This window comes from Aythya fuligula, chromosome 5 (genome assembly GCF_009819795.1).
Source record: "Aythya fuligula isolate bAytFul2 chromosome 5, bAytFul2.pri, whole genome shotgun sequence".
NCBI lineage: Eukaryota > Metazoa > Chordata > Aves > Anseriformes > Anatidae > Aythya > Aythya fuligula.
Genome location: NC_045563.1, coordinates 59535554 through 59561793, shown reverse-complemented (window position 1 = coordinate 59561793; position 26240 = coordinate 59535554). Strand labels below are relative to the sequence as shown.

Here is a 26240-nt window from a genome sequence, read left to right as displayed (position 1 = left end):
TGATGATATGAAGGACCCCTTCAGGGCAAAGACACAGGTGCATCAGTACAGCCCTGTGCTTCTGAGTGAACAGCTGGGTTTTCTTCTAATAAATTCTTCTAATTGTTGCTCCAACTATGAGTGCACATTTGTACAAGTGTGAGAAGTGAACATACTGTGTGAAAAGCAGTGTGCTATCATTAATAGAATCTCACTAATAGAATCAACATGCTACAGTTAATAACAGTTTCATTAATATGTAAATTAATATTATCAATAAACTAATAATAAATAAATATTTAGAATAATTATTTAATAATATTATTTATTACTTATTTATTAAAATTGTGATGCTGTCTCAACGAACTTCTAATCTCCTATTAAAAAATGGAAATTTGAAACACACAAACAGTGTGTTTCATTTAAGTTCCAAACAGATTTTATTTATTTATTTTTTCCTCCACTCAGGATTTTATTTGACTTTACCTCCCACTCCTTAAGCTTTTTGGTGATGTAAAGCAACTTCAATACAATATACACGCAGGGAAAATATTAGTTCTACCCACTTATGACTTACGAAAAACTTTTTATTTCTCATTTTTATTTCTGAGACTTGCAAGTCTTCCACATCCCAATAATAACCAAACTATCTGTCTGAAACTATATGGTGTCCATCATCTTGCTTTTGAATCCCTCGTCTCAAGATGCTAAACAGCTTCCCATACTGTTACAACCTATCCATTCTCATAAACATAGAAATAGATCACTCAGTGGAATGATAACGTTTTTGCAATACACATTTGCTAACAGAAGTTTAATGACTTCAATGGAGAAGAAAGTAAGGGATGAGTACATTATCTTGAAACACGACAGCATAATTTTTCCCTTATTCTTCAGTCTTTCAGTTCATTAAAAACAGTGTCATGCAGAATCTAGAAAGTAACTGGCAAAATCCGGCAAACCCAGAATGAAAACTATTACCAGTACATTATTATCTTGGAGAAATAATAATAATTATTAATGATAATAGTAACAGCAAAAACGTCAACACTCTGAAATTCCTTAATCGTCATTCTTACCATAGCTGCTATTCCCCACCCCTACACCCAGTTATTGCACCATTAGACTAATCATATGGATTATAAAAATCATAATCATAATTCCTGATTAACTATCAGTTACATTTCATGACCTGCTAACTTTTTTTTTTTCCCCACAGAATATACTCTATTATTTCACCTTTTATTCAACGAATATCAAGTACATAGACAATATTCTCTTTAAAACATACCTGCAGTATGAGAGACTCTTTATCACCTTCTAATCGTGCCAATCTTTCTTGATAGGTTTCATTATTAGTAGATGAATGATGATTCACCTGTGACTGGGGAGAAAAGTACTATAAGAACTTTTACAGTTAATATTAAAATTTCAAGCAATAGATAATAAAATTGATACAGCATGGTTGTTATAATGCAAAATACATGCAAAAAGTAGGTGTACAGAACAAAGCTGTTTATTTTGTATGTATTAAACCTTTTGCACGTGTAGTTTTTAGCTGGATTTTGAATACTTTCTCATTTCCAACAATCAGTAACTGTATAGGAATAGATTTGATATTTGCTAGCAACTTATCACTTCACTGGGAGATTCCAGCTTAACAAGACAAAAACATGAACTATATGCTTTTAAAGGTCATTCCTTGTTAACATAACACTATAATGAAAATAAGGAATCCTCATAAGTAACCAAGATTTATTTCTGTATGTCCATCTAGATAATCCTTTGACCTCAGCTATAAATCCTCAATCAAAGCATCAGCCATTCTGCTTGGACTATTATTCCACTTGAAGATCAAAGTCTTTTAGATCAGAAATCTTTAACCTTGGCAGCTACATTAGAGATAAAACTTCCCTCCATATTATTAAATGGTTTTCCCAATGGACAGCCCACAGGCCTTCCAAATATTTCTCACTTGCACACAATGGTAGGTAAACACTTTTCTGAACACAGAACATCAAGTTCAGCACACTACAAACAGCAAACAGCACACTACTAGGCAGGAGAAGATTCTCCTAGTAACAAAAGATAAGGATGAAGACTGCCCAGTCAGGTAGTCTTTGTTTGCACCGTTTATACTGCTGTCATCTGCTATTTTTTATGCTAGATTTAAGAGATATGCCTGTAACCACTTGTGTAACCACCTTCCCTTACAAACACTGTGAGTTAAATTGCTGCCAATATATTTTAACATAAGCAACTTGTCATCACTGCAAATCACAGCTGAACATTTTATATAATCAGTAACTAAGAATTAATTTAACATCAAATCACAAATAAGACAGACACTTTACTACACTCACATTTAGCAAACGTATAACCCCTGGTGATGTCTGCAGCACTGACTGACTGTGAAGTATCTTCTGTTGGAAGTTCAACACTCAATACCCATATAAGACCTAGTGAATCACACACATGTGGACAAGGAGAAGTGGAAAACAAACAAACAAAAAAACCCAACCCTGGCAAAAGGTCAGCCAGAGACCGCTCAGATAAGTACAGTACACAGAAAATGGCCTGCTAAAAAAAGGGGCTGACTGACACACAGCAGTTGTTTAAGACTTGGGAAGTCTTTGTGGCATGCATTAAGACAAGATAAAACAATGTAATATGAACCAAGACCATCTGTGGATGGTTGGAGTGCACGCTGCAGTTGTGAAAGAGTACTGAGATGAAACTGAGTATAGTTAGGTATCACATGTATCAGCAGGAACTGAATATGGAACCGTAGCACTGAAGTTGTAAGACCAGACAGCAATGAGTTAGTGTAAGAGATGACAAACAATGAACACTAGACTCATGGAACCACATGAACCAGCAGGCTGAATCAACAAGATTTTCCACAGACAAATATGTTGCTTCAGAAGATGTAGCTTTAAAGACTAAAAATCATTACCCGAGCTCCACAACTTATAAGTTAAATGTGTTAATTATATTTCTTGTAATGAAACAATGGGAGAGATGTCAAAAAAAAAAAAAAAGTTTCTGATAACGTAGTAAAGAAGTAGAAGGAAAGGTGGCTGAAACAGTTAGGATGGTAGTAGTGCTGCAGATGAAAACTCAAGTGTATACCATACATGCTTTGCCTAAGACAGCTGCAAAGCAATTTCTCAAAGCACCTATATTACACTCTCCATAGAGAACAGTTTAATGATAATCAGATTGCACCTGATATAAATGCAAAGCATTTCCTCAAATAATTCAAAACCATTTATGCCAGTTCTTAAAAAAAAAAAAAAAAAAAAAAAAAAAAAAAAAAAAAAAAAAAAAAAAGCAAGCAGCTTCAGCTTCTTATTCATCTTTAGTATCCAGATCTCTCTTGAATATGTTCCCTTTAATTCAATTTGGACATAATATTAACATATGCTGAAAATATGAGCGTCTAAGTATCACTTATGTGATCCAGTCATTACAGAGTACTATTCAGAGAAAAAGGCTTAAAAATCCCTCCAGAATATGATACAAAAAAAATAAAAATAAAAAAAAATCAGACTTTAGAGTATGATTCAACAGCTTTATGTTAAAACAAGGATAATTAGCAAAAATACAAAAGGGTATGGCAAGAAAGGGAAGACATATTTGATCAACTCAGCTAGCTAGCTTAATTTTCAACAGCCTTCTCAGACAGGAGCTCAGAGTCCAGTAAGCAAGGAATTTTTGTTTCCTTGCATGTTATTTTAACAGGAGACAATTCAGAATGCAGCATGTTGCCAGAACTGAACAACTGTTGTTTAGAGTTTATGTACTGATGTTCTATTCAGAGGTTTCTGAAACAAAACTTGAATCTGCATAGTCTGTAAAAGTAAGCCCCTTACAACAAGCACATATGCAAGCTAATAAAATTGAATATAGGCCAATTTACGTTCTCCTTGTGTCTTAGGTTTCATCTCCAAGGAACTCCAACACATCTGATTTTAAAACAAAACCCACCAACTTCTGAAGTTCATCAGCAAACTTACACAGAAATTTATCACTAAGGTATCTCATACTGGGCTATGGAGGAGGAAGGAGCTGGGAAAAGAAATCTGGCAGTCAGTTAGACTGGTGATTTGTAAGCTTTTTCAACAAGTCACCCACCTCTTAGCATACAGATTACGTCAAAACCCTCCTCCCTTCTTATTCAGAGTCACATGAATCACTTTCAGTTCCACTGATAATTGAATCAGATGCCTGTGGCAACTGTAGTACTTGCATTAATGGGAAAGATTAGGGACATCCATGACATATTGTTTTCTGTTGCAGTTCAGAAGCTGAGAAGAGAAATATGGCCAGCAGAGTTCAACCAGCCAGTTTATCGCAAACTACTAACAGCACACAGACTGCGATATTATATTTCAATACAGGAAAAATGTACACTATAGACTTTTTCCAGTCTCTCTGGAGTTGACAATATTTAGAAGAATACAGACTTCCCAAGTTTTGATTACTGTTTTGGGTCAGCAGAATTGGTGTTATGAGTCACAATATTTGCTATTGTATAGTGGTGAGTGAGAAGCCCACACAGTAAACAATTTTATTTTAGCATCTATCTATGGATATAATACAAATTTAATCTCTTGGCATCCTAGTGCTACCTGAAATACACACCCATCTGAATGTATGTACATTCACTCAGCATACTTGAGGAGGGAGAGGTGGCTGGAACATGATTTCTGGATCTGCAATTCCTGCCTTTCATCTGAAGGCAATTATGAAAGCAACAACAGGATTTTTCTGCTTGTCATTGTTCATTGTTGATTAAGTGAAAATGGCAGTCAATCTGAAAGAGCTAGCAGCATATAGTCTGCAATTAAGTACAGGCAAAGCTAGGTAAATTCACGCAGTCCTTAAAATCAAATAATTTTGACCAAATATTTATACTTTTATCAGGATAACTTTTCCCATTGCTAAAACTTCTCCTCCAGACAGTTAAGTTACTTAAGGAAGATATCCTTACAGAAGTCATGAGGTTCACCCTTAATATCATAAGCTTAATTAATACAGCATATGCTTGACTGCTTCATCTCTTGTTAGCACAGGTTATGTACAGTAGCCAGAACAAAAGAAACAAAAGCACAGCTCTAATGTATATCTGTCTCAGGTCAGCCATCAGCTCAGAGCTGCACACACTTGAAAATTTAAGTCCAAAGCAAGCTACAAGAGTCATCACATTTCCATTCCATATGAAGGCATCTCTTTCAAAATGACAAGTCTTACCCTTCCAAAGTTTTCCTGACACATGAGATTTTCCATTTTGCTACACTTCATCTACTGCAGTTCAAAAAGCCCAGTTTCATAATGCTCTTGGAGAGCACGTGATATCATTTGTCATAAATATTAGCATTTATTTCTGTGATGAAACTCAGTAACTTGTGATTACACCTATATGCCCATGAACCAAAATGGGGGTTATGTCATTTTTATTCAGAATAGCGTGTTCCAATTAAGGCCAGATGGAAGGAGGATAAAGCAACAGCACCACAGAGGAAATTGTATGTGAACCTCTTAACCCAAGCTCCTTAGGAGAACCAAAGAAACTCATGCTGAAGATGACGCACATTTAGCATTTGGAAGGTGGGGGGAGAGCCTTAGGTTCTTTAGCTTGCAACAGAAGTTTAACGGCAACAGATTCATGCTTAGGCCCTGTAAAAGAATCTGACATCAGCTACCTGCCAAATGCTTCCCACAGACTGACAGCCAGTCACAAGTAATGGTAATAGTGCCCTGTATATACACAAGAACTTTTCCATCTCCTTCTAGAAAGAGACTGCTTAGAGACGCGCCTCCCCTGGCGTGTCCTGTGACCTCCTTAACTTGGCTTTGCGCCTCCCTAACAAGGTATCTTTGAACATTGGTGCTGTTACAAACTCTGCTACAAAAGGCATGAAACCAGGGTGGTACTCTGTGTGTCAGATACCATTCAGCTTTCCAGGCAGAATAAGCTCACCCAAATGGTTCTGAAATTGCCACCTTCATATGCCATAAAGTATAGCATAGCTGTACCCACTGCAGAGTTTTGTCTTTGATATCAGGCAAGATGTTATCAACACAAAATTCTCTCTCTTTGAGAAAGACTACTCCTGCAGGCAGCATTAATTCTTCTTTCTATCAATAGACAGAAAAAAGTTAAAATAAAAAAAAAAAAAAGTAAAAAAAAAAAAGCAAACAAAGCATGAGCTGTGCCTCATATACAACTGAGACGAGACTAAAATTTTTGTTTGTTTGCTTGTTTGGCTCTATTTGATCTTACTTTGTTGTGCCCACTCTATCCATAACCTATAAGCATTCTTGGCACAGCACTTTTCACAGGTCATTTTAACATCAAGAAAGTCTAATGGAAAGAGATGAAACGTGGTAACGCTCTGTTTAAATTTGACCTAAATATTGCCTTGTACCTGCTGCTGTTGCATGATGCTACTGTTGTTGTTATGTTACAATAGTACTGCTTAAAACCGTATCCTCTGTTCTAAGCATCTGAAAATATCATCTGTGTCCTTCATTTCCCCTTGCCAGGGTCTCATGATTTTTTTATAATTGTTTGTTTGCTGTCCTAATCCAGTCCAAGGCACAGATACATGTGGGAAAATGTGGCTTAACCAACTAACTGCAACATCAAAACCAATCCTGGTCTCTGAAGTGACTTCTTATGATGAAATTGGAACCAGCTTTGGTGTACTTCACCAATGGTTTATGGAAGTCTGTTGCAACTACTCTGTTAAGTGCCATTTGTTACTCTGGAGGGTACTCATACTTGCAGTCGCAGCCAAAGAGCAATAGTTTATGATTGCAGGGCCCCAAATCTATCCTAGTCAGTGCCAGACATGGCACTAGGATTCCTGAATATGAAAATTAAATAAGTAACTTAGATTTTATTTTATTTTTTAAACCACTTATCAAAAGAATTCGGGAGCACACTGTTCAAGGTCTCCTGGGAACCATGCAAGATCATTTTTCATTCCTCTGCAATTCCCCCACGTGCTCACTCCCTTTAAGAGCCTGCAAGAAAAAGAAGCAATATTGATATTCTCCTTTATGTGCCTTACATAAAAGGAATTAAGCGCAACCATTATAATAGCATTATTAATTTCTGAAGAAGTTTGTGCTATGTTTGAATAGAGTATCCTTTCTAAATACAGTACTTGAAAATCATCCCAAAGACACCCTCTGTTGTTTGTACCCCCAAAACAGTTAGCATTTCAGTAAAAGCCATTCTTCACTGAAACTACTTTTTTATTGTTTTGTAGTTCTCAGTGCACACTGAATGCAACAGTCTGATAATACCACACCATAGCATTTTTTTATTTTTTTTTTTTAGCAAAATTACATTTTAGAAATGAAATTAAACCAAGAAGCAGGGGCAACAGACATACCATACTCAAAATATCATTTAAATAACAAGTTAATGTGATCTCAAAAAACACTAAAGAGTTATCTGGCTTTAACTGTAGAGAGCACAGGTTAAACTAACAGTCTAATGTTACCAAATGTACTTCCTGTTGCCTCCTCTCCTTCACTCACCCACTCATTCCCCATTTAATCCCCTCCCCATCCACATGCCAGAAATGTAAGCGCTTTGAGAATGTGATGCAAATGTTTTGTAATTTAACTGAACTTCAAGATTCTCAAGCTTTTATTAAAGACTGACATATCATGAATATTTTATATTTATTCAAGAAGCTACCAAAATTGAAGTTCCTATTCACATTCCACACAGGTATTTACCTATAGTTTATGTTTACATGTTCAGTAAAAACAAAAAAAGAGTGCATGCTCATCTGCATTCCTATGTTTTTAGACTAGTGCCATACAGAAGCACTAACATAAATATCATGCATACAATTTCCATTAAAAATACACACAGGTTAAAAATAGTTTTTTAAAGGTATAGTGAGATGTGCTCCTTACATGACATACAATTAAATCAATATTGTAATTAAAAACAAATAAACATACAAAAAACCAGTATATTGTGAAAGATCTATTCTCATCCCACTCATGCATTTTTCAAAAACTGAGAAATAAATAGTTAAAACCTATAAAACCTACAAGCTGACAAAAATTAAGGGATTTTTCTAAGGTGATCAGACAGATGCATAAACCTTGTTTTTCTTTTACAGGAAGACAAAAACAATCTCATTATATTACGCAGTTAATTCATGTCCACATTCACGTTTATCACAATATTAGGATTTTAATAGCACTGCTTTTCTTAAAAAACAAAAACAAAAACATATGTTAATAAGAGAAATGTGGGCAGGAAAAATGTACCACCATTTTTATCCAAAACAAAGGCATCCCAAAAAGTCACTTACAATTACCTCAATGAAGAATTAAGTGAAGAACCAGTGCAAATACATCTTAATTTTAAACTACAATGTTGTAAACAATGTATTCTCATTTTTTGCCATACACTGTCACGTAGGATATACTTTGTTGTGTTATAATCTCAGGAAAGCATAAGCACTTACTAGAATCTATTGCCATTTGTTCAAAGTTTGATTCTAGAGTTTCACTTTTAAAGACAAAGACAGCTGATTCTCCCCCCTCCCGCCCTCCTCCTGCATGCCTCCCCCTCCTGCATGAAGCGTCTCCAATTCATTTCTCATAAAGGAACTTACAATATTTTACGTCTGAGGCACCCAATGCATTTCCTTCTGCGAAACTCGGAATTCTGACTTAACTTTGCTAACATGCATTTACAAAGACAAAACAAAGCACAGCAAACCACTTACCCTCTTTAGCCACGTGAAGTGCTTGTAAATATCAATCTCACCATCCATGCTTTGGGCCCATCTCAGCAGTCACATTCCCAGGGTTAAAAGAAACTTTTGGAAACAAGCGCACTGCTTTGTTCTACAGGATATAGCTGTGACTTCTTCCCCTTTCAACCCCTCAGCTTCTAAAATTTTGAACGTGTATTCACATTTCAAGCTAAATCTACTGCCTCTGTCCCAGTCTTATCCCAAATGCTTCTCACAGATGTATATACAATGCACAACTGTATAAACTTCAGACTCTCCCCCAAACATCTGTTTTTTTTAAACAGCAGATCAGTTAGCAACGAGAACAACGTAACTCTAAAAACATCAAAAATATAACTTGCTAAATTATATTTAAAAAAGATCTTTCAAGAACAGTATAAATCTGCAGAAACTGTTCTTGTTTAATGTTGAACAACAAGCTAAGCTAAAATTATTAAGCTGTCACTGAGAAACTATTTTCAAGTAATGCTTTCCCTGGCTTTCTGTTTCAAGAGAGGCTGGAACTCATTACCAAAGACCCCCTATTTCCTGTCTCTGTTTTACTCCCTGTTTATCGTAACACGACTCAGACTTCTTAGTTTATTTCAAGGCCCAGACTAAAACTAAAAATAAGTTCTGCTCTTTGAATTACTTGCCTGTCCTCACAAAAAACATTATAAAAGAGAAGGAATTCAAGGACGATCCTGTGGATAAGTTAATTATTCCATAAACACTGCCAGAAAGGCAGTTTTCCATCTTAACAAAAAATGACGGTACCCTTCTAAGATTTTTATCTGCTGAAGCTGAAGCTGAAGTCTCATAGCATGGCAATGTTTCATACTTGAGAACACCACGATAATAAATGCATATGCAAAGCAACACTCTGGCAAAACAGGGAAGTTTAAAAGTACTCCCTGTTACTGCGGTGTCCTCTAGTGCCTCCACGCAGTAGTTATGATTATGTTCTATTTTTTCCCAATCAACTCCTGTTTCCAACTTTGTTTGGTCTTAAACTGTACATCTGATTGTTCCATATATGAAGACAACAGATTAGACAATGCCTATTAAGACTAAAATGCAGCTGTCCCCATAGGATTTTGGTGATGATCTCAGAACATTTACTTAGCTCCACATTTTCCTCAGTTCCTACAGCCAAACACATTCTCTTGTTTAAGAAAAAGTACAAGAATTTGGAAGAGCCATTGTCAAAGCTGCCCATCATTCTAACGCTATATGCAAAGAACTCAAAGTCCGAAAATGTATAATGCCCTGAAAAACAGTTATTAAAAGGATCTGTCACACTTACCTATATATCCACTCTCCAAAGTGTGGAAGTTGCTACAAGTTATGTGGGGTTTTACTATTTCAGCCATTCATGATCCTTTTTACCTGATGCATATCTTTGCAGGATCTTCGAAGTCACAAGCAGGGATAGATATAAACCTAGACTACCAGCCTTCTTTAAGTAGCATATGGTAATAAACACATGAAGTCATATGACAGGAAAAATATGAAAAGACTTCAAAAAAATACCACTACAGGACTTCTAAAAGTGCTAATATAACTAAAATCACCAGTAAACACAAGAAGGTTAAAGAAATATGTTTCCAAAAGAGAAGCATGCCACAAGACAACATCTGCAGAAAACTCGGGTTGCTCTGTACATAGAACGTACTTATTCTACATTGGTTGTAGAAGTTTTTATACTATATTAATATTGACGAGATAAGCTCTTTCTTAAATAGTTCATGTCACCTGCCAAAAGCCTTAGTATATTGTCTGTTTTGCATTAAAAAAAAAAATTAAAAATGGTTAAGATGCTCTCAATATAGTACATTCTCTATCTGTGATAGCGTCTCTCATAGCTGACAAACTGAAGACTGAATGGGGGTTCTCTTGAAATTAAAACATAACTCCCTACAGATTAATTTTTTTTTTTTTCCCCTTCTAGAAAACTAGTTACCTGATTACAGAGAATAGCAAACACATCAAACTATCTCAGATCTCTGCATATCCCACAGCACCACCGCCAGAGTCTCAAATTCCTTATTTCATCCATTTCAAAACAGAGGCTGTAAGATTTATTTCAGGTTTATTTAAGGAAGGGGAGGAACGTACTCCCTTAAAATGTTCCAACATACAACACCTTTAAATGATTTTGTTTTTAATTAAAGAAATAAAAACTAAAAGAAAATTGTATTATTCCACTTTTTGGTGCCTCAGTGTAGCATCAGCAATTAGGTGAACATCAATTTCTCCTATTAAAAGCATTTTAAGTGACAAACATACCTTCTTTTTGCCTTGTCATTTGTCCTGGATTTCATGCAAAGGCACTTGATTTTGTTACAGTCATTCTTCCTGATTAAAAGGTAAACGTGTTTGAATTTTCTGCATCTTATCAGCTATGAATGTTGACAACACACATTCCAGACAGTCACGTGTTCCACGTGTTCACTTTTAGCCTGTCACCTGCATGCTGAACTTTATGTTCTGCTTGAGCTTTGGCCTGGTAAAGTTTTAGGCACCAACTGAATGCAAATCGATTGCCTCAGATTCACTTAGAATATTTTCCCATTTCTCTGGAAAAACAATTTTTTTTCCTCTTCTGGGCAGTGTGAAAATACGGAAAATATGTTGCAATGTGAGGATTGCTTCATTGGGTTACTGCTGTGTTTAAAAAAAAAAAAAAAAAAAAAAGTGCGAGAAGGAAATCGATGTTTATACATAGTTCTTCACTGAGCACTAATTCAATGGAGAACTGAAGCCAAACCAAAATAAAAAAAAAATAAAAAATAATCCCCCCAGTATCACCAATATCCCCCAATACCACCATGCTCATATGACACCCCAAGGAGAGAGAATGATCTAGCTACTCACTCCCAGGAATTAACATTAAGCTTTTCCTTTATCCATCACTCTGGGCTCTTCACAATCCTAGTATTTGAACTGCCTTGGAAACAAAGGGATTAGGACCAGATTTTGTCCAGGAAAAAATTCCTCAAAATACTAATTCGTACACCTGTTATACTCATACTGCAAAAAAAAATGTGAGAACTTGAGAGTGAAAACAGACAGAAAAAAAATAATGAAAATAAACCTGCACAAGAGTACATGTGAAAAGAAATTCAGACCCTTTGTGAAAAAGGCAATCCTTTTTCAAGGATTTCCAAGGAATCCTGGAAATCCTTTTTACGTGGTGAGGAATGGCTTCAGAAATCTAGATGAGGCACTTCCTGAGTCTTAAGAGTCTTAATCATGATGAATTGATAATGCCTAAGGGCAAGAGGAAGATGAGAATGTTTCAAAAAAAAAAAAAAAAAAAAAAAAAAAAAAGCAAGCAACAAACTACTGCATTTTGTATATGAACATATTTGCTTTACTTGTGATAATTAAAAAAACACAATGAAATACCATATAAATACCAATAAAACACCACAACAAAAGAAAGCAAACTAACAACAACAACAACAAAAAAACACAACAACAACAACACACCATCCCAGGAAAGGCCAGGAATAATTTTAGACACATGAATAAATATTCCTCTGCCAGCATAAAATGCACTCAATACAAATGGTTTAAATTGGATTAAAATCTGTATTTTAGAAAAATAAATAAATCATAATTAGATGGCCATTATTTCCAAGCCATTACTGTTGCGTATTTGGAGGAGAAGGGAGAAGGAAAAAAAAATGTAATACTTCAAACAGGTGCAGACATCTTTGGAGTCATTCCCATCTGTGTGCTGTATGACATCACTTATCTTTTCTGGTTATTGCTCAAGTAATAACTAGCTGTCTTTCCTTGGCTTGCATAAAGACAGCATTACCGATACCTTGATGAAGTTGCTGTTTATTAGTTCACCCACAGACATTTGCACATTCTTGGCAGTTGCAAACATTTTTTGCCATATTCTGAAATACTTTTTCCAGCCCAAGCTCTAGCATAACTATAACTTCGCATGAAGAATGTGGATAGTAAGAAACCTGAGTACTACGTTTTGGCCTAAAAACTAGAAAATATTTTTTTACATAATAGGACAGTAAAATCACTGTGAACACTACTTGGCCTCTACCTCCCTAACAAATTGCTATAGTCAAGAAAGGGATACATTGGAACATAAAGAAAATATTTATAGAAAAGTAATCAAATTTTACCACACAACAATTACAATAATTGAAGTTTAGTTTTCAGCCTGAAAAGTTTCAATGCACTCCTGAAATTATTAAATTTGCAGTAAATCAGTACATGAAATATTTGAAGCAGGTTATTTACCAAATAACTGTACATGCATCAACATTACCAGGTAACATTTTGCCTCTTCCAGTATAACCTATATTTAAGTTTCCCAGACCTTTACATTTCAGAATGGAAAAAATCATTAATAAACCAAAGCAGAATAAGCTGCAGATAAACCCTTGCTGTTCCTTATTCTTATTCCTTATTTTATATTTTATATTATAAATAAATAATATAAATAAATAATTGATTTATATTATTTATTTTATATTATGCCTTATTATTATCAATAGACAAATAACAGCTTAATTATTTTCTTCTTAAGCATTTCATTAATTCAGGAAAACAAAGCACATGCTTATCTACCTACACAACTGAGTAACATGCCATCATACTGTATGCTATTTTATATATGCAAAATCTAAAATAACTATAATTTGGTTTAATTCCTAGAAGATCATGAAACCTGAAAATGTTTAGTCATATATTAAATAAGTATAGTTAACTACTTGTACTACCATTATTAGCATACTATTCCAAAAAGAGCATGAAATACTTTTGTTGTGAAGTACATTAATGCTATCTTTGTCATTAATGACAATGCATCTCATTTGCAAAATGTAAACTTACTAAAACTTTGTGAAATCTGAATAAAGGTTACATACAGAAATACTTCAAGACTATGTCCTTCCTCTAACGTTCTAATAATACTTCCAAATCAATACAGTACTTTTTAAAAGAAAATTTTACCCCTAGGTTCTTTACATGGATATTACCTTATATCTTATCTGTTATCACAATTGTTTAGTTAAATAATTGTCTCTTACCAATCCTCTTAATTTTTTGATGGAAAGCATTTTCAGATGTTACCTCTAGCTACACTTAAAACATTAGGTACCTCATAGCATTTACATTTATATGTTAATATTTGTTAAATTAACGCAGTGTATCATATTTCAAATGATGAAAAACAATGCAGCTGGAAATTAAATGACAATGTAATATGAAATGTAAAACATTCGCCATCCATAACGTTAGACACAAAAGAAAAGGCAAACACGATACTCAGCTGCTTAGTGCAAAGGCCCTGAAGTCAGCAGCCAAAGGAGTCCTAGACAAATGGAGTTCTAGATAATATGAATAAATCACATTCATCCTTTTGAAGGCTAATATGCAATCTCTGTACACAATCATGACTTCCAACAGAGTAGATCTCTAATCCCTCTGACAATATCAACGTATGCATAGCTCACATAGGTGATGATTGCCCCCAGGGGCTGAACTTCATAATATGTCATTAGGCTACCTTGAAATCTTGGAAAACTTAACATATAAAAATAACAGGAATACCACCTTTCTTCCATGAGCACTCTAAGCCTATGGCCATAACACTGTTTAATCACTTCAATCAAAAGTTGGCTTTGTTCAGTATTCTTGGTCATTACACGGGTGCAAGAAATTGCAGAAAACTAACCCCACCATGTCATTTTAAGAAATTGACCTAAACCAGCCCCACTGACTACAAAGCTATTTTAATCTTAATTTAGTTTGTGCAGCGAAAACTTTCCTACCTCTGCTAAACATCTACTATGGAGAGCAGTCACTCTTAGAGAGCATGAGGCTGGCTCACAGACAACGATGGAATGTTAAAAATATATATATAAAAAACATCATCCTGGTTTAGATAAATTCCATGCGAGCCATGTGCACCCCCCTTTCCACTGGCTCCAAGGCATTCTCTAGTGTGCATAAATAGCTGCACATATGAAGGACACTGCTGCTTCCCGAGTGCTGTGAATTTCTATAACATGCTTTGGGAACTCTAAGAGGACAATATCTTCCAGTTCAGGGCTTCCTCACATCATGAAGTGATTGAAAAAGAGCTGGAGCTCAGCAGAGGACTGGGTCATTCAAATTATGACTTGGACTACTGCTCAGAAAACATAACCATCCAATATTTCAAGCTGGCAAAAATAAATATGAATGTATACAGAATGACGGCTTTTCTACACTGTCCCAAGCAGGCTTTGCTGGTACATTTTCAATTTAACATGTGCTAATACCACTCGGTAATGGGAAGATTCAGTTATATATAGCTCCATCATGCCTCTCAACAGATGAGTCCTGCAGTCAAATCTACCAGGAGATAAATGTACTGGCTTTAACTGGCATTGCTCAGAACATATTCTCTTCCCACTCAGCTGTTACTGAGAAGTTCTACTGATGCATACATTTAATACTTCTGTTTTTAGCAGCAATATCTTACATTTCAATTATATATTTATACAGCGCTTTTAAGGACTTCTTGTAACCACAACTGTTTGCAAGCAAGTATGATTTATTTTTTATTTTTTTAAACTAGCAGAGGATGTTACTATTATATCCCATCTTTATAAAAGCATTTGTGTGCCCTGTATTGCAGTCATTTTCCACCTCCGTTCTGGGCAGATAACGCTAAAATGAGTCCTAGACAGAAGTGAAGAGACTAGTGATTATGTTTCAGCAGAGCACTTTAACACATGCCTAAAATGTGTTTTTACACCATAAATTACACTAAGCCAGAATTATGAACTAGGATTCACTATTTTAATCTAAGTCCCTGTGAACACACTGGAGGAAAGACATCCCTGATTTTAACAGACAGTGGAAACAATCTCTTCTGAATCTTAATCATGAATAAAGGGCAATCAAGTCTAAGAAATTTATCCTACTCCTGCAAACAAGTCTGTTTTTATCACAGCAAAAACACAGCATGAAATGAGACAAAGCACAGCGTGTATCTTAAGGCAAATGACATCATTTCGTCAAATTACTTCATGTTCCTCTACTACTACATCCTATCTTTTCCTCTTCCTGCTTCCTCAAATTTAGAACATTTAGAAAGATTTTCGGAATTAAGCTTCTGAGAAAAAACAAACAAACAAACAAACAAAAACATAAGCAGGGGAATACTAATGAGTTTTCAAGAACCAGCATTTTAAGGGTCAGTATAAAAAGCTACACAGTGAAGCAGCTTAAATTGAATATAAACATTCCATTGGAAGGAAGATCATGCTTTGCAATCATGGAAATGAGGCTTTCACTCATATTTAAAATTATTTTAGGACTGCTGTAAGAACATTATGGTTCATCTTTACTCATAAATGGGTTCAAGAAAGATGTAGAAATAAATACAAGAATTAACAGCATAGACGTTCATCTAGAGTTCTGAAATGGAACTGTCTATAAATATATTCTTTCTTAGCTCACCAAGTCAGTCAGTTGTTACTGCAGCAATTAATTTTTAATGTTGAAATTACTACCTGCTTTGTGATATGTCATGTGGTACTGTAGTACTAAAATATTTAACAAGAAGTAGTGAAACCACACAGAAAATTGTTCTATACAAAGTTTCCATTATAGTCCTTTCAAGTCTCCATGATTATCTTTTTGTGTCTTTTTTCCTCAGTTTTCAAGACCAAAAAAATTACCAACGTATAGACACAAAGTTCTTGAGCAGTTAAAAGTGTACTATTAATGATGCTTTATTCTATTTTTGCTTTGTTAAAAGATTCATGCTTTTCTAAAGTTACAGAAACTGTTATATCCTCATTCCATTATGTGTAGTAATAGTCTATCTAACTTCAGTGCTAACTTTGTCATACCTACTTCATCTATCTCAAATCAGTTGCAGTGAGGTTACTGTGCCCAGCTATGCTGTAAACTTAAATATCTGATGTTGACAGGTACCAGACCACAGAAACTCAAAAAAGAGCCTTAGCCAAAAGTATACATTTAGTTCCACAAATGATGTGTGCTTCTTCCTCTTTCGTAAGGGTTTGTAGATGATAAGCACAAAATCTAACTCCAGCTGAAACACTAAATCACTATCAAAAGTTCCATTAAAAAAAAAAAAAATAGATGCTCTCAAAAGAGGAAGTAAGCAAGGTAGCATCAGGCAGGAAATACAAAGTGTGAAGTTTTCACACCTGAGGCAGATCTGAATTTTCCCAAACCTTTGGTATTTACACCTATAGCAGACAGACCAAAACATGTAACAGAATTGTTTAAGAACTAGCAACCAAATCCCAAACACAACTTGGTGATATTTCCTGTCTGATAAAGGTACCAAACTACAGCACTAAGGGAAGGTAAGACCTTAGTCAGACCACCGATAGTGTTTGTAATCATCACAGGAACTTCCTGACTGATCAGCAATAAGCCTGTGTGTCTCAAATTTGAGGGAAAGGCTAAACTCCACAGCCTTATTTATTTAAACGTTAGGTGTAGTTCAGCACACTAAGTGGCAATTATGAAAGCTGCAAAGATACTGGAAATATAAGGCCAAGTAGCATTTTTCTGCAGAAAGTATTTGTTCCTTTCTTGTACAATTGAGCTAGATGGTAGTTCTCAGGTAATACCCAAACAAAAAAACAATACTAAGAAGGTTCATTCATTTGCTGTCTTACTTGTAATACCCACCGCTGCTGAGCGTCACAAACAGACCCAGTAGACAGCTATACTCTGTGTCAGAGAGCTTTCAGAGCTGAATTAGGTTTTGATGATTGCTCATGATGAAGGAGCACACAAAAATATTTGGGTTTTCCATTTCATACTTCTGCTTAAACCAAAATGCTAGCTAGCAAATGCACCTGTTTGACACTATTCAGACAGAGCTAATCTTGAACCCCCTGACTTCCCTTTCTGCAGCTTCCCAGAAAAGCCAATAGAGGGCAGTAGTTTCAGTTACTGGCAAAAAGGAGCCGTATTTCCAATATATGACTTGAAGGTGGAAGGTTTGCAACCAGTATTTTTGTAAAAATTATGCTTTGATTCAGTTCCTTTATCCTTTTTTTTTTTTTTTTTTTTTTTTTTTTTTTTTCTATTTTCTCTTATTTGCAGATAAAGTACTACATGCTACGTTCTCTCAATAACAACTCTACTTCAGGATAAGAGAAGAGTTCTGTCCACACAACAAATTCTGAAAATTTTAAAAGCTTACATTAATAAGCCCTTTACAGAAAAATTAATGTTCTTTCAACCAGAGAATCATAGATTCATAAAAGATCCCGAGTTGGAAGGGACCCTCAAGGATCACTGAGTCCAGCCCTGGCTCTACACGGGATCACCCAAAAATCAGACCCTATGTCTGAGAGCATTGCCCAAATGCTTCTTGAACTCTGGCAGGCTTGATGCTGTGACCACTGCTCCGGGGAACTTGTTCCAGTGCTCAGCAACCCTCTCAGTGAAGAGTTTTTCCTGATGTCCAACCTGAGCTTCTCCTGAATTATATAGTAATGAAAACACTAAAAAGCTAACCATGTTATCTCTCTGCAAAAAGCTGATGCAAGACATAAAAAAGCAGCCAGAAATGCTATCATACTCTTTCTGCTAATAGACCCACATATTTTTAATTAAGTGGATTATTTTGATTTGTTTGGTGATTATTTTAGAAAAGTTCTGTGATGATTTTAGGTAGCTCCCTCCCCAGTCACAAAGACATAGATGTACTTTAAGATGAAGTTTTACAGACACAAACTCATTCTGTCTTTTTAACTAAAAGTCAGCTAGTAAAACACAAATTCAGTTTGTTCACCATAAGGGACATGTTCTTGTTTGTATACTTGATTGTGCATTGCAGCTGCAAGCATTTTTAATACAATTTCCAAACATGCTTTTAAGTGAAGAAGGACCATAAAATGACACATTCTTTCCTTGAAAGGAGGATGTTTATTGCTTTTAAAATTGATGTCAGATTGTTATTTGTATCTTTGGTGTCTAATGTATTCCCAGTGAAGGTAAAATGAGAATATTTTTGGCCTCCCCTATTCCCATATAATGTTGGGATCAATGCAATTACTGTGTTATCCAAAATCAGTGGCTTATTCACTACATGTTACAGCAGCCACCAGTATGAGCTTCTAAAGAAGGTGCATGGACCCCCAAAAAGTAAACACATGTGGAACCACCCACAAAAGAAAATCCCCTTCCAACCTAACCCATAAAAGCTCTTAAAAAATCTATATCTCTAAAGTGAAGGCCAATAATTCACTACAAAGAGAATGCTTGGAAGAGACAGTTGCAAATTTTGTTTGAGAGCCTCTGGCATATTCTATATAATAGATGTCTGTTTTCTGGTGGGGTTTTTAGTTTATTTTTATTTTTATTAGTAGTAGTAGTATTTTTTTCCGATGTGGGGTGCTTGTACCATCCACACTTGGAAAAATACCCTGTGTAAGACAACTGTTAAGATAGGTATGTGAGTGTAAACAGTGAGCGCAACACCCAAAACCGTCTAAACGTGTGTTTGCTCAAAACTGCTCACATTAAAGAGGAGATGGCCATCAGCTGAAATTTACAATAATAAGGGAATTACATACCGTCTTTTTGAAATGAGGGAGTCAGTTCAAAAAAAGAAGTAAAAAAGAAGTGTGAAAAATACAAGGACAAAGGGTATAAGAATAACAAAGCAACTGGCAGCATCAAACCAGGTTCTGACTGAAGTCACCCCAGCAGCACAGCAACATCTCTATGTCTGCCAAAGCACCTCCCGGTTGGAGGCTGGGTATTCTGACACTTAGCAGTTGCAACAACTGAGGACCCATGTGCATGACCTCATTGGTGCTTGCTGACCAGTGCATGGGTTATGGGGTACTTCTTGGGCTTTTTTCACACATAAAAGCTAAAGCACCCACATGTCCAATAGGTGATATGTTTTAACAGGGGAACCCAGCATGTAACCGACACTGTCTGTGAGAGCAGAAATATGTGCATGTAATTGTGAATTTGTGTGTGCATGTGTATGTGATTATTTTTTTTTAATTAGTTACAGAACTCAATGTATAAATCTGAAGCTGTCCTTAACATTTTGTTACTATCTAGTGTTCCAGTTTATTTGTTGTATTGCGGATGTTGATCCTAAGTATATAGTTCATTGAATTCTAGTTACTATGTCTTTAATAAATCAATAAACTCTTTCAATCCCGATTTATTTAAACTATGTGGATTGGGCTTTTTTTTTTTTGTGACACTCCAACATTTCATAAACAGTACTGATTATAAATTTTGAGCCCTCCCATGTGAATGGATTCACTGAGCTAAAGAGTTCTCATTCTCTATAGCTTACTGTGTTGACTATTCTTTTTCACATATCACTTACTACATTTCACAGCTCTGAGTTATTAGCAAGGATTTTTTGGAATGGGAATTAACTTTGAAATTAAAAAACAAAATTCATTTCAATGAACTGAGCTGAATTTTATCAGAGTTCGTCTTAATTTCCAGTCTAAACTACTGCTTGTCAATGGAAAAAGCTCTTACATATCTGAAGTCCATGGAAGTTGTGTGCATGATTACAAATGGTTTGGATTTTTAAAATATATAAAAGAGGACTAATTCACACTAGAAGCTGGAGATAAAAATTCACAGATTAATAGTAATTTTGTATTAAATGTCGCTGCTACTATGCATACAAATGCATATACATGTAAATGTCTTTAGAATAAGTGCAGATTTTGTCAATACAGAACAGCTCACAATATTTTAAGAACACAGTCATCTCAACACACTGCACTAGAGATACATCATACCATCAGTTTTCCCATTCTTTGTTGGTTCTGAATCCAGACTGCGCAACTGCTTTATCATACATGTACGAATACTACTCTTGATGTGCTAGACAACACTTTAAGGACATCAATAAATTGCAAGTCTCTGAGGGAACTGAGGTTTTTGTCTTGGCAACTTTCCCATGAAAACGAAGAAATACACTTATACAGAATAATAAAGTTCCCAAAATATCAAGTGTTACCTACTTCACAGAACTGAAAAGCTAACTTAATATCTCTGCAACAAAGGAGCCAAAAGCCAGGCCACCAGATTCAAACTCTTCAACCCAGAGGTTCAGGACCAACTGCGGTGTGAGCAGTTAAAATGTATATTAAAAATGTATCTTTCATGCACTAAAATTATATTTTACTGATTGCAAAGCTTTGAAAAGGCATAAACATTTTTTGCAAAGGCAGGAATGTAGTAGGAGCTGGTCTGAGGATCTGGACTCCAAATCTAATAGCGTACATGTAAATCCAAACATTTAAACGTTTGCTTCCACCTCTCTCACTTTCAAATCTGGTAACAAATTCTCATTCCTTTCTTTCATATAGTCTGAAACAGGATTTTCCAGCCACAGACCTGCACTGTGTAGGTAATGTCAACAAACCAGTTGACAAGTCCAAAAAGAAACTACCAGTCCAACAAGATTAGCTTAGTAATAGGCATAAGGTACGTATAGCAGATGGTAAACACTGAACCAAAAACTAGAGTCACAATTGTGTAAGAGAAACATGCAGTGACAAAGCCAGAAGAAAATCCATTCATCTAGAATTAAGAAAGTGATAGGTAGCTTCTTGTCTTTAGGAAACTACCATTCACTTGCAATAGCAGGCTTGGTGAGGAGTATTTCAGTTGGCCCTGCTAGCTTCCCTGACTTTATGTCCAATGGCTCTCTCCTTGTATGGTCTATCTGAAGATCTGCTCCTTACATGGATAACCTTAAATCTTTTCCAATATAGCCAAGTGTTTATTCCCTGTCTATCCCAATATAAATGTCTCAAAAACAGAAGCTAATGCTTTCTACGTTTACTACCACTGCCTGGTGTACAAGGTACTTTGGAGATTTAAAACACCAATAGCTAAAGGCAATGGAAATGAAGTAAGGAAATGATAGGAGAATCATCCATATTTTTCCTACTTCTCCTTTCATCAAACAATGTCATCTATTCCAAATTGGTGGTTTAAAAATGAAAAAAATTGCATAAAATATACTTGTGTTCTACCTCCAGCAAAGGATGAACAAAACCCAAATAAAACCAAAAAAACTTTTCTAAAACTTTGTCTTTACTGTCTTTTCTCTTGCCCACACAAAATAAGGTCCTCTATCACCTTCTTATACTCCCACCTCTGCATTGCTTTAGTAACCATCTCAAAAAGCAGTAATACCCTCAAGCTTTCTATGACTGCTTACCATCCACTGCAGTTCTCTTAAAATGTGGATTTCACTCATTATACAAATAACTGAAGTATCAAAATACTTGATCTAATGCTGTTTCAAACAAAATGAAAAAGCTGTAAATAACTACTCACCAGATTCTCTTCAAACCACTCTCTTATACACACTGCTGTGGCCCCTGGAATTTGATTTCGCAATGCTTCTTTCTCTTGTGGATCCTCTAACATTTCTAACGCCATCTTTAGATCTTCCAAGAGATGTAAAATTTGAAATGTGCCCAAGTATACTGACGGAGCAGGTGACACAATATCATAAGCACCATTAGCATACTCTGCAGCTGATTTTGTTCCTAAACCAAGAGAAAAAAGGAGAGTCTGATTTTAAAGAAGTGACAAATGTATAGCTAGTACACACTACAACATTTACACTTCAAATGCTGGTAATTATCAATATTTCCATTAATGTTTAGAAATACTCAAGATAGTCACTAGATAAATAAAGAGCACTTGAGAGGTATGTAAAATCATATTTTAAAATGAATTGCAACCTAGACAGCCTTTGCAATGTCTGTTAAATTACAAACTCCAAAACCTTACTACAAATCACCTGTAGTTTTCTATGGTTGCCATGAGATGTCACTACCTTCTCAGCTACACTAAAATCTCCACACAGAGCAGTGCTTCGCAAGCAACACAAGTCAAGATTCACATAGCCCTTTGACAAGAAATTTAAATGAAAATAGACTGTATTATCAGAAGTGGAAAAACATGTAACCTTCAGTAGGTTTAAAACACTTTCCACAGAGAACAAACCCAAAGAAGTTAGCAACAAAAATGCTTGACCAAGCTTTACTAGCTTTCCAAATCATAAAAAAAACTCTAAAACACAGATACCCCCTGCCATACCTTCAGCAGCAACATTCTTTTCTCCAGAGCAATAAGAACAGCAAACATATCTCAATAAATATATATTTATTTTATATTTCTAAAGTAATTCTATAAATAACTTCTAATATCTTTTGTGTGTGTGTGTGTCTGCTTCAGTGTCTGCTTCAATTCAGTTCTCTTTAATATCTTTATTGATGATCTGGACGAGGGCATCGAGTGCACCCTCAGTAAGTTCGCAGATGACACCAAGTTAGGTGCTTGTGTTGACCTGCTCGAGGGTAGGAAGGCTCTGCAGGAGGATCTGGATAGGCTGCACCGATGGGCTGAGGTCAACTGCATGAAGTTCAACAAGGCCAAGTGCCGGGTCCTGCACCTGGGGCACAACAACCCCAAGCAGAGCTACAGGCTGGGAGATGAGTGGTTGGAGAGCTGCCGGGCAGAGAAGGACCTGGGAGTGATGGTGGATAGTCGGCTGAATATGAGCCAACAGTGTGCTCAGGTGGCCAAGAAGGCCAACAGCATCCTGGCTTGCATAAGAAACAGTGTGGCCAGCAGGGCTAGGGAGGTGATCGTTCCCCTGTACTCAGCTCTGGTGAGGCCGCACCTCGAGTACTGTGTTCAGTTTTGGGCCCCTCGCTACAAGGACATTGAGGTGCTCGAGTGAGTCCAGAGGGCAACGAAGCTGGTGAGGGGTCTTAGGAGGAGCAGCTGAGGGAGCTGGGATTGTTCAGCCTGGAGAAGAGGAGGCTCAGGGGTGACCTTATTGCTCTCTATAGGTACCTTAAAGGAGGCTGTAGCGAGGTGGGTGTTGGTCTATCCTCCCATATGCCTGGTGACAGGATGAGGGGGAATGGGCTAAAGTCGTGCCAGGGGAGGTTTAGGTTGGATATTAGGAAGAACTTCTTTACCGAAAGGGTTGTGAGGCATTGGAACGGGCTGCCCAGGGAAGTGGTTGAGTCACCATCCCTGGAGGTCTTTAGAAGACGTTTAGATGTAGAGCTCAGTGATATGGTTTAGTGGAGGACTGGTTAGTGTTAGGTCAGAGGTTGGACTAGGTGATCTTTGAGGTCTCTTCCAACCTAGATGATTCTGTGATTCTGTAATGGGCTGTCTTTGTTCTAATCCGCATTTCAGACCTTTGATTTAATTTAACATTTGTTTAACAACCAGTCAGATGGAAAACTTCTCTTTACCGTACTTTTTACTTTTTTTTTTTTTTTTTTTTTTTTTGTTATTTACATTTCATTGCCTTGTGTACATAATAGATTGTACTCACGTATGTCTTCATTCCTGTTCTCTTTGGCATAAGCAATCCCATTTTTCCCCTTATTTGACTTCACGGGAGATTTTCTAGCCTTTTGATCATTCTTACTCTCTTCCCCTTAATTCTTCCATTTTATAATATGCTTTACAGATGTATATTGGATCCACAAAGCATATAGTATTCATTAGAACACTCCGTCATTGATCCATACAAGGTGACTATAATAATCTCTATACTATTGTTAGTTTAATCCTCTGTTTAGCATCACTTACATCTTAGACTGTAGTTATGAAAGGAACTGAAGTCTTCATTGAACTTTTAATTTTTTTTTGCTAAGTTCTTTTCTTTTGAGCTGACGTATTTAATTTGAAACCCAGATGTATAACTAATTCAAGTTTCCCTCTTCATCACACGTTATTTTGCATTAATCAGTGTTAGCTTGGCTGTTATGGTTATTTATTTACTCTGATTCTGACAATACAGGCTGTTTGAACCCAATGAACTTAATGGTATTTACATAGAGCCTGACATATTATTTTCGGAATATAACTCTCAAACTCATTAACATTCCAGGTCCTAGTATACTTGAATATACCTAGATTAGCTTTTAGCCAAAATGCTAATTGATCATTTAATCCCAATATTGTTTGCCATTTCAGTCAGTTTTCAATCCAAGAGAATATTTTGTCTGTCATTTTGTGAACACTTAACTTTACAAAAAGCTTTAGGAAAAAACTCTAAATAGTATTAACCAGATGTTCTTCTTCAACCACTGCTTTAATTGATCTGATAGAATTCTTCATGTCATTAACTATGCAGAAGAGTGTGTGGTTTTAATTCTACTATATCATTTCTATATTGTTTGTGCAAAACAATCCCTGGAAGTTTCTGAAATTTTGCAAGGCTCAGTAATAGGGAATGCTTTGTGGGTTGTTTGGGTTGTTTGTTTTAAAACAATACACTTGTTTTCACATTTAATTCTGTTCACTTGTGTTGCTTATGAGTTTAATACCTCAGTTGCGAGATCTCATCTTAGGTTCCATCTGTGACCACGTCCAAGATAAAGTTTCTTCAATATCCAGTGCTACAAAAGACAGTTTCACCTCTTAAATCAATCTAGTCTTCCTGATTTTTTTTTTTTCCCTTTTGAGGAAAGGATCAATTACCTGTTTTGCTGGATTTGAGTATTCTAGCCACTTGAAGATACTTTCTTGTTCATTTCTATACTCTCAGCTATCTATGGAAGCTTAGTATTTCCTGTTTATGTACTTTCACAGAATCACAGGATCACAGAATTTCTAGGTTGGAAGAGACCTCAAGATCATCGAGTCCAACCTCTGACCTAACACTAACAGTCCCCACTAAACCATATCCCTAAGCTCTACATCTAAACGTCTTTTAAAGACTTCCAGGGATGGTGACTCCACCACTTCCCTGGGCAGCCTGTTCCAATGCCTAACAACCCTTTCGGTAAAGAAATTCTTCCTAACATCTAACCTAAGACTTTCTAACACAGTTTAATATTATCGACAAATATAGCAGATTTGCAAATTGTGTGCAAGAGTCATTTGGATCACTTAACCTCTTAAATCTTTTAATTTGGTCAAAGGGGCTCACTGTTTACTTTCCAAAAGAGAAGCACACACAAACTAAAATCCGGCATTGTCTTAATACTGATGCCACTTTTAGGGGTATGCTTTCCTTTGCTATTGATGTTAGGACTTTTAGTTTTCTCACTTTTCCATTTGAAAAATTCCACACTAAAATTTTCTGTTTTTTTGTTTAGCAATTAATTTTCACACCAGAAAAGCAGACAGGATCCAAAGTTACTTCATAGACAGCCTTTATAGCTACCTCTTCAATGAGCCGGCAATTTAAAATAGGTATGGAATGAGTCAAACAATGGGAAAGAAACAAATTGAGTTCTACCCATAGATGTATAGCGTTCTTCTATAGTGTTGTTTATGTTACTTTTATGAATGCTTTTTATATACAGACTAGACTAAACAGATACAGACAAGAGAGAAACAAACAAAAATCCATACAATCCAAATAAAAATCCAAACAAACATTCAGGCCCACTATCAATATTTCAGGTACAAAGT

The 26240-nt window shown here is 35.9% G+C and overlaps 1 protein-coding gene across 6 annotated transcripts in view; it reads right to left on the bottom strand.

Moving 5' to 3' along the window:
• Positions 1-26240, bottom strand: part of PPFIBP2 (PPFIA binding protein 2) — a 107533-nt gene that overhangs the window by 48939 nt on the left and 32354 nt on the right. For 4 of the 6 annotated variants that reach the window (XM_032187564.1, XM_032187566.1, XM_032187565.1 and 1 more), the window contains exons 3-4: positions 22119-22333; positions 1271-1363 (exon numbers count right to left, since the gene is read on the bottom strand). In XM_032187564.1, coding sequence (XP_032043455.1) covers positions 1271-1363; positions 22119-22333 — 308 coding nt within the window. Of the gene's footprint in view, positions 1-1270; positions 1364-8750; positions 9563-22118; positions 22334-26240 lie in introns of those variants that run through there. The other 2 variants (XM_032187568.1, XM_032187569.1) reach the window with 2 other exon arrangements.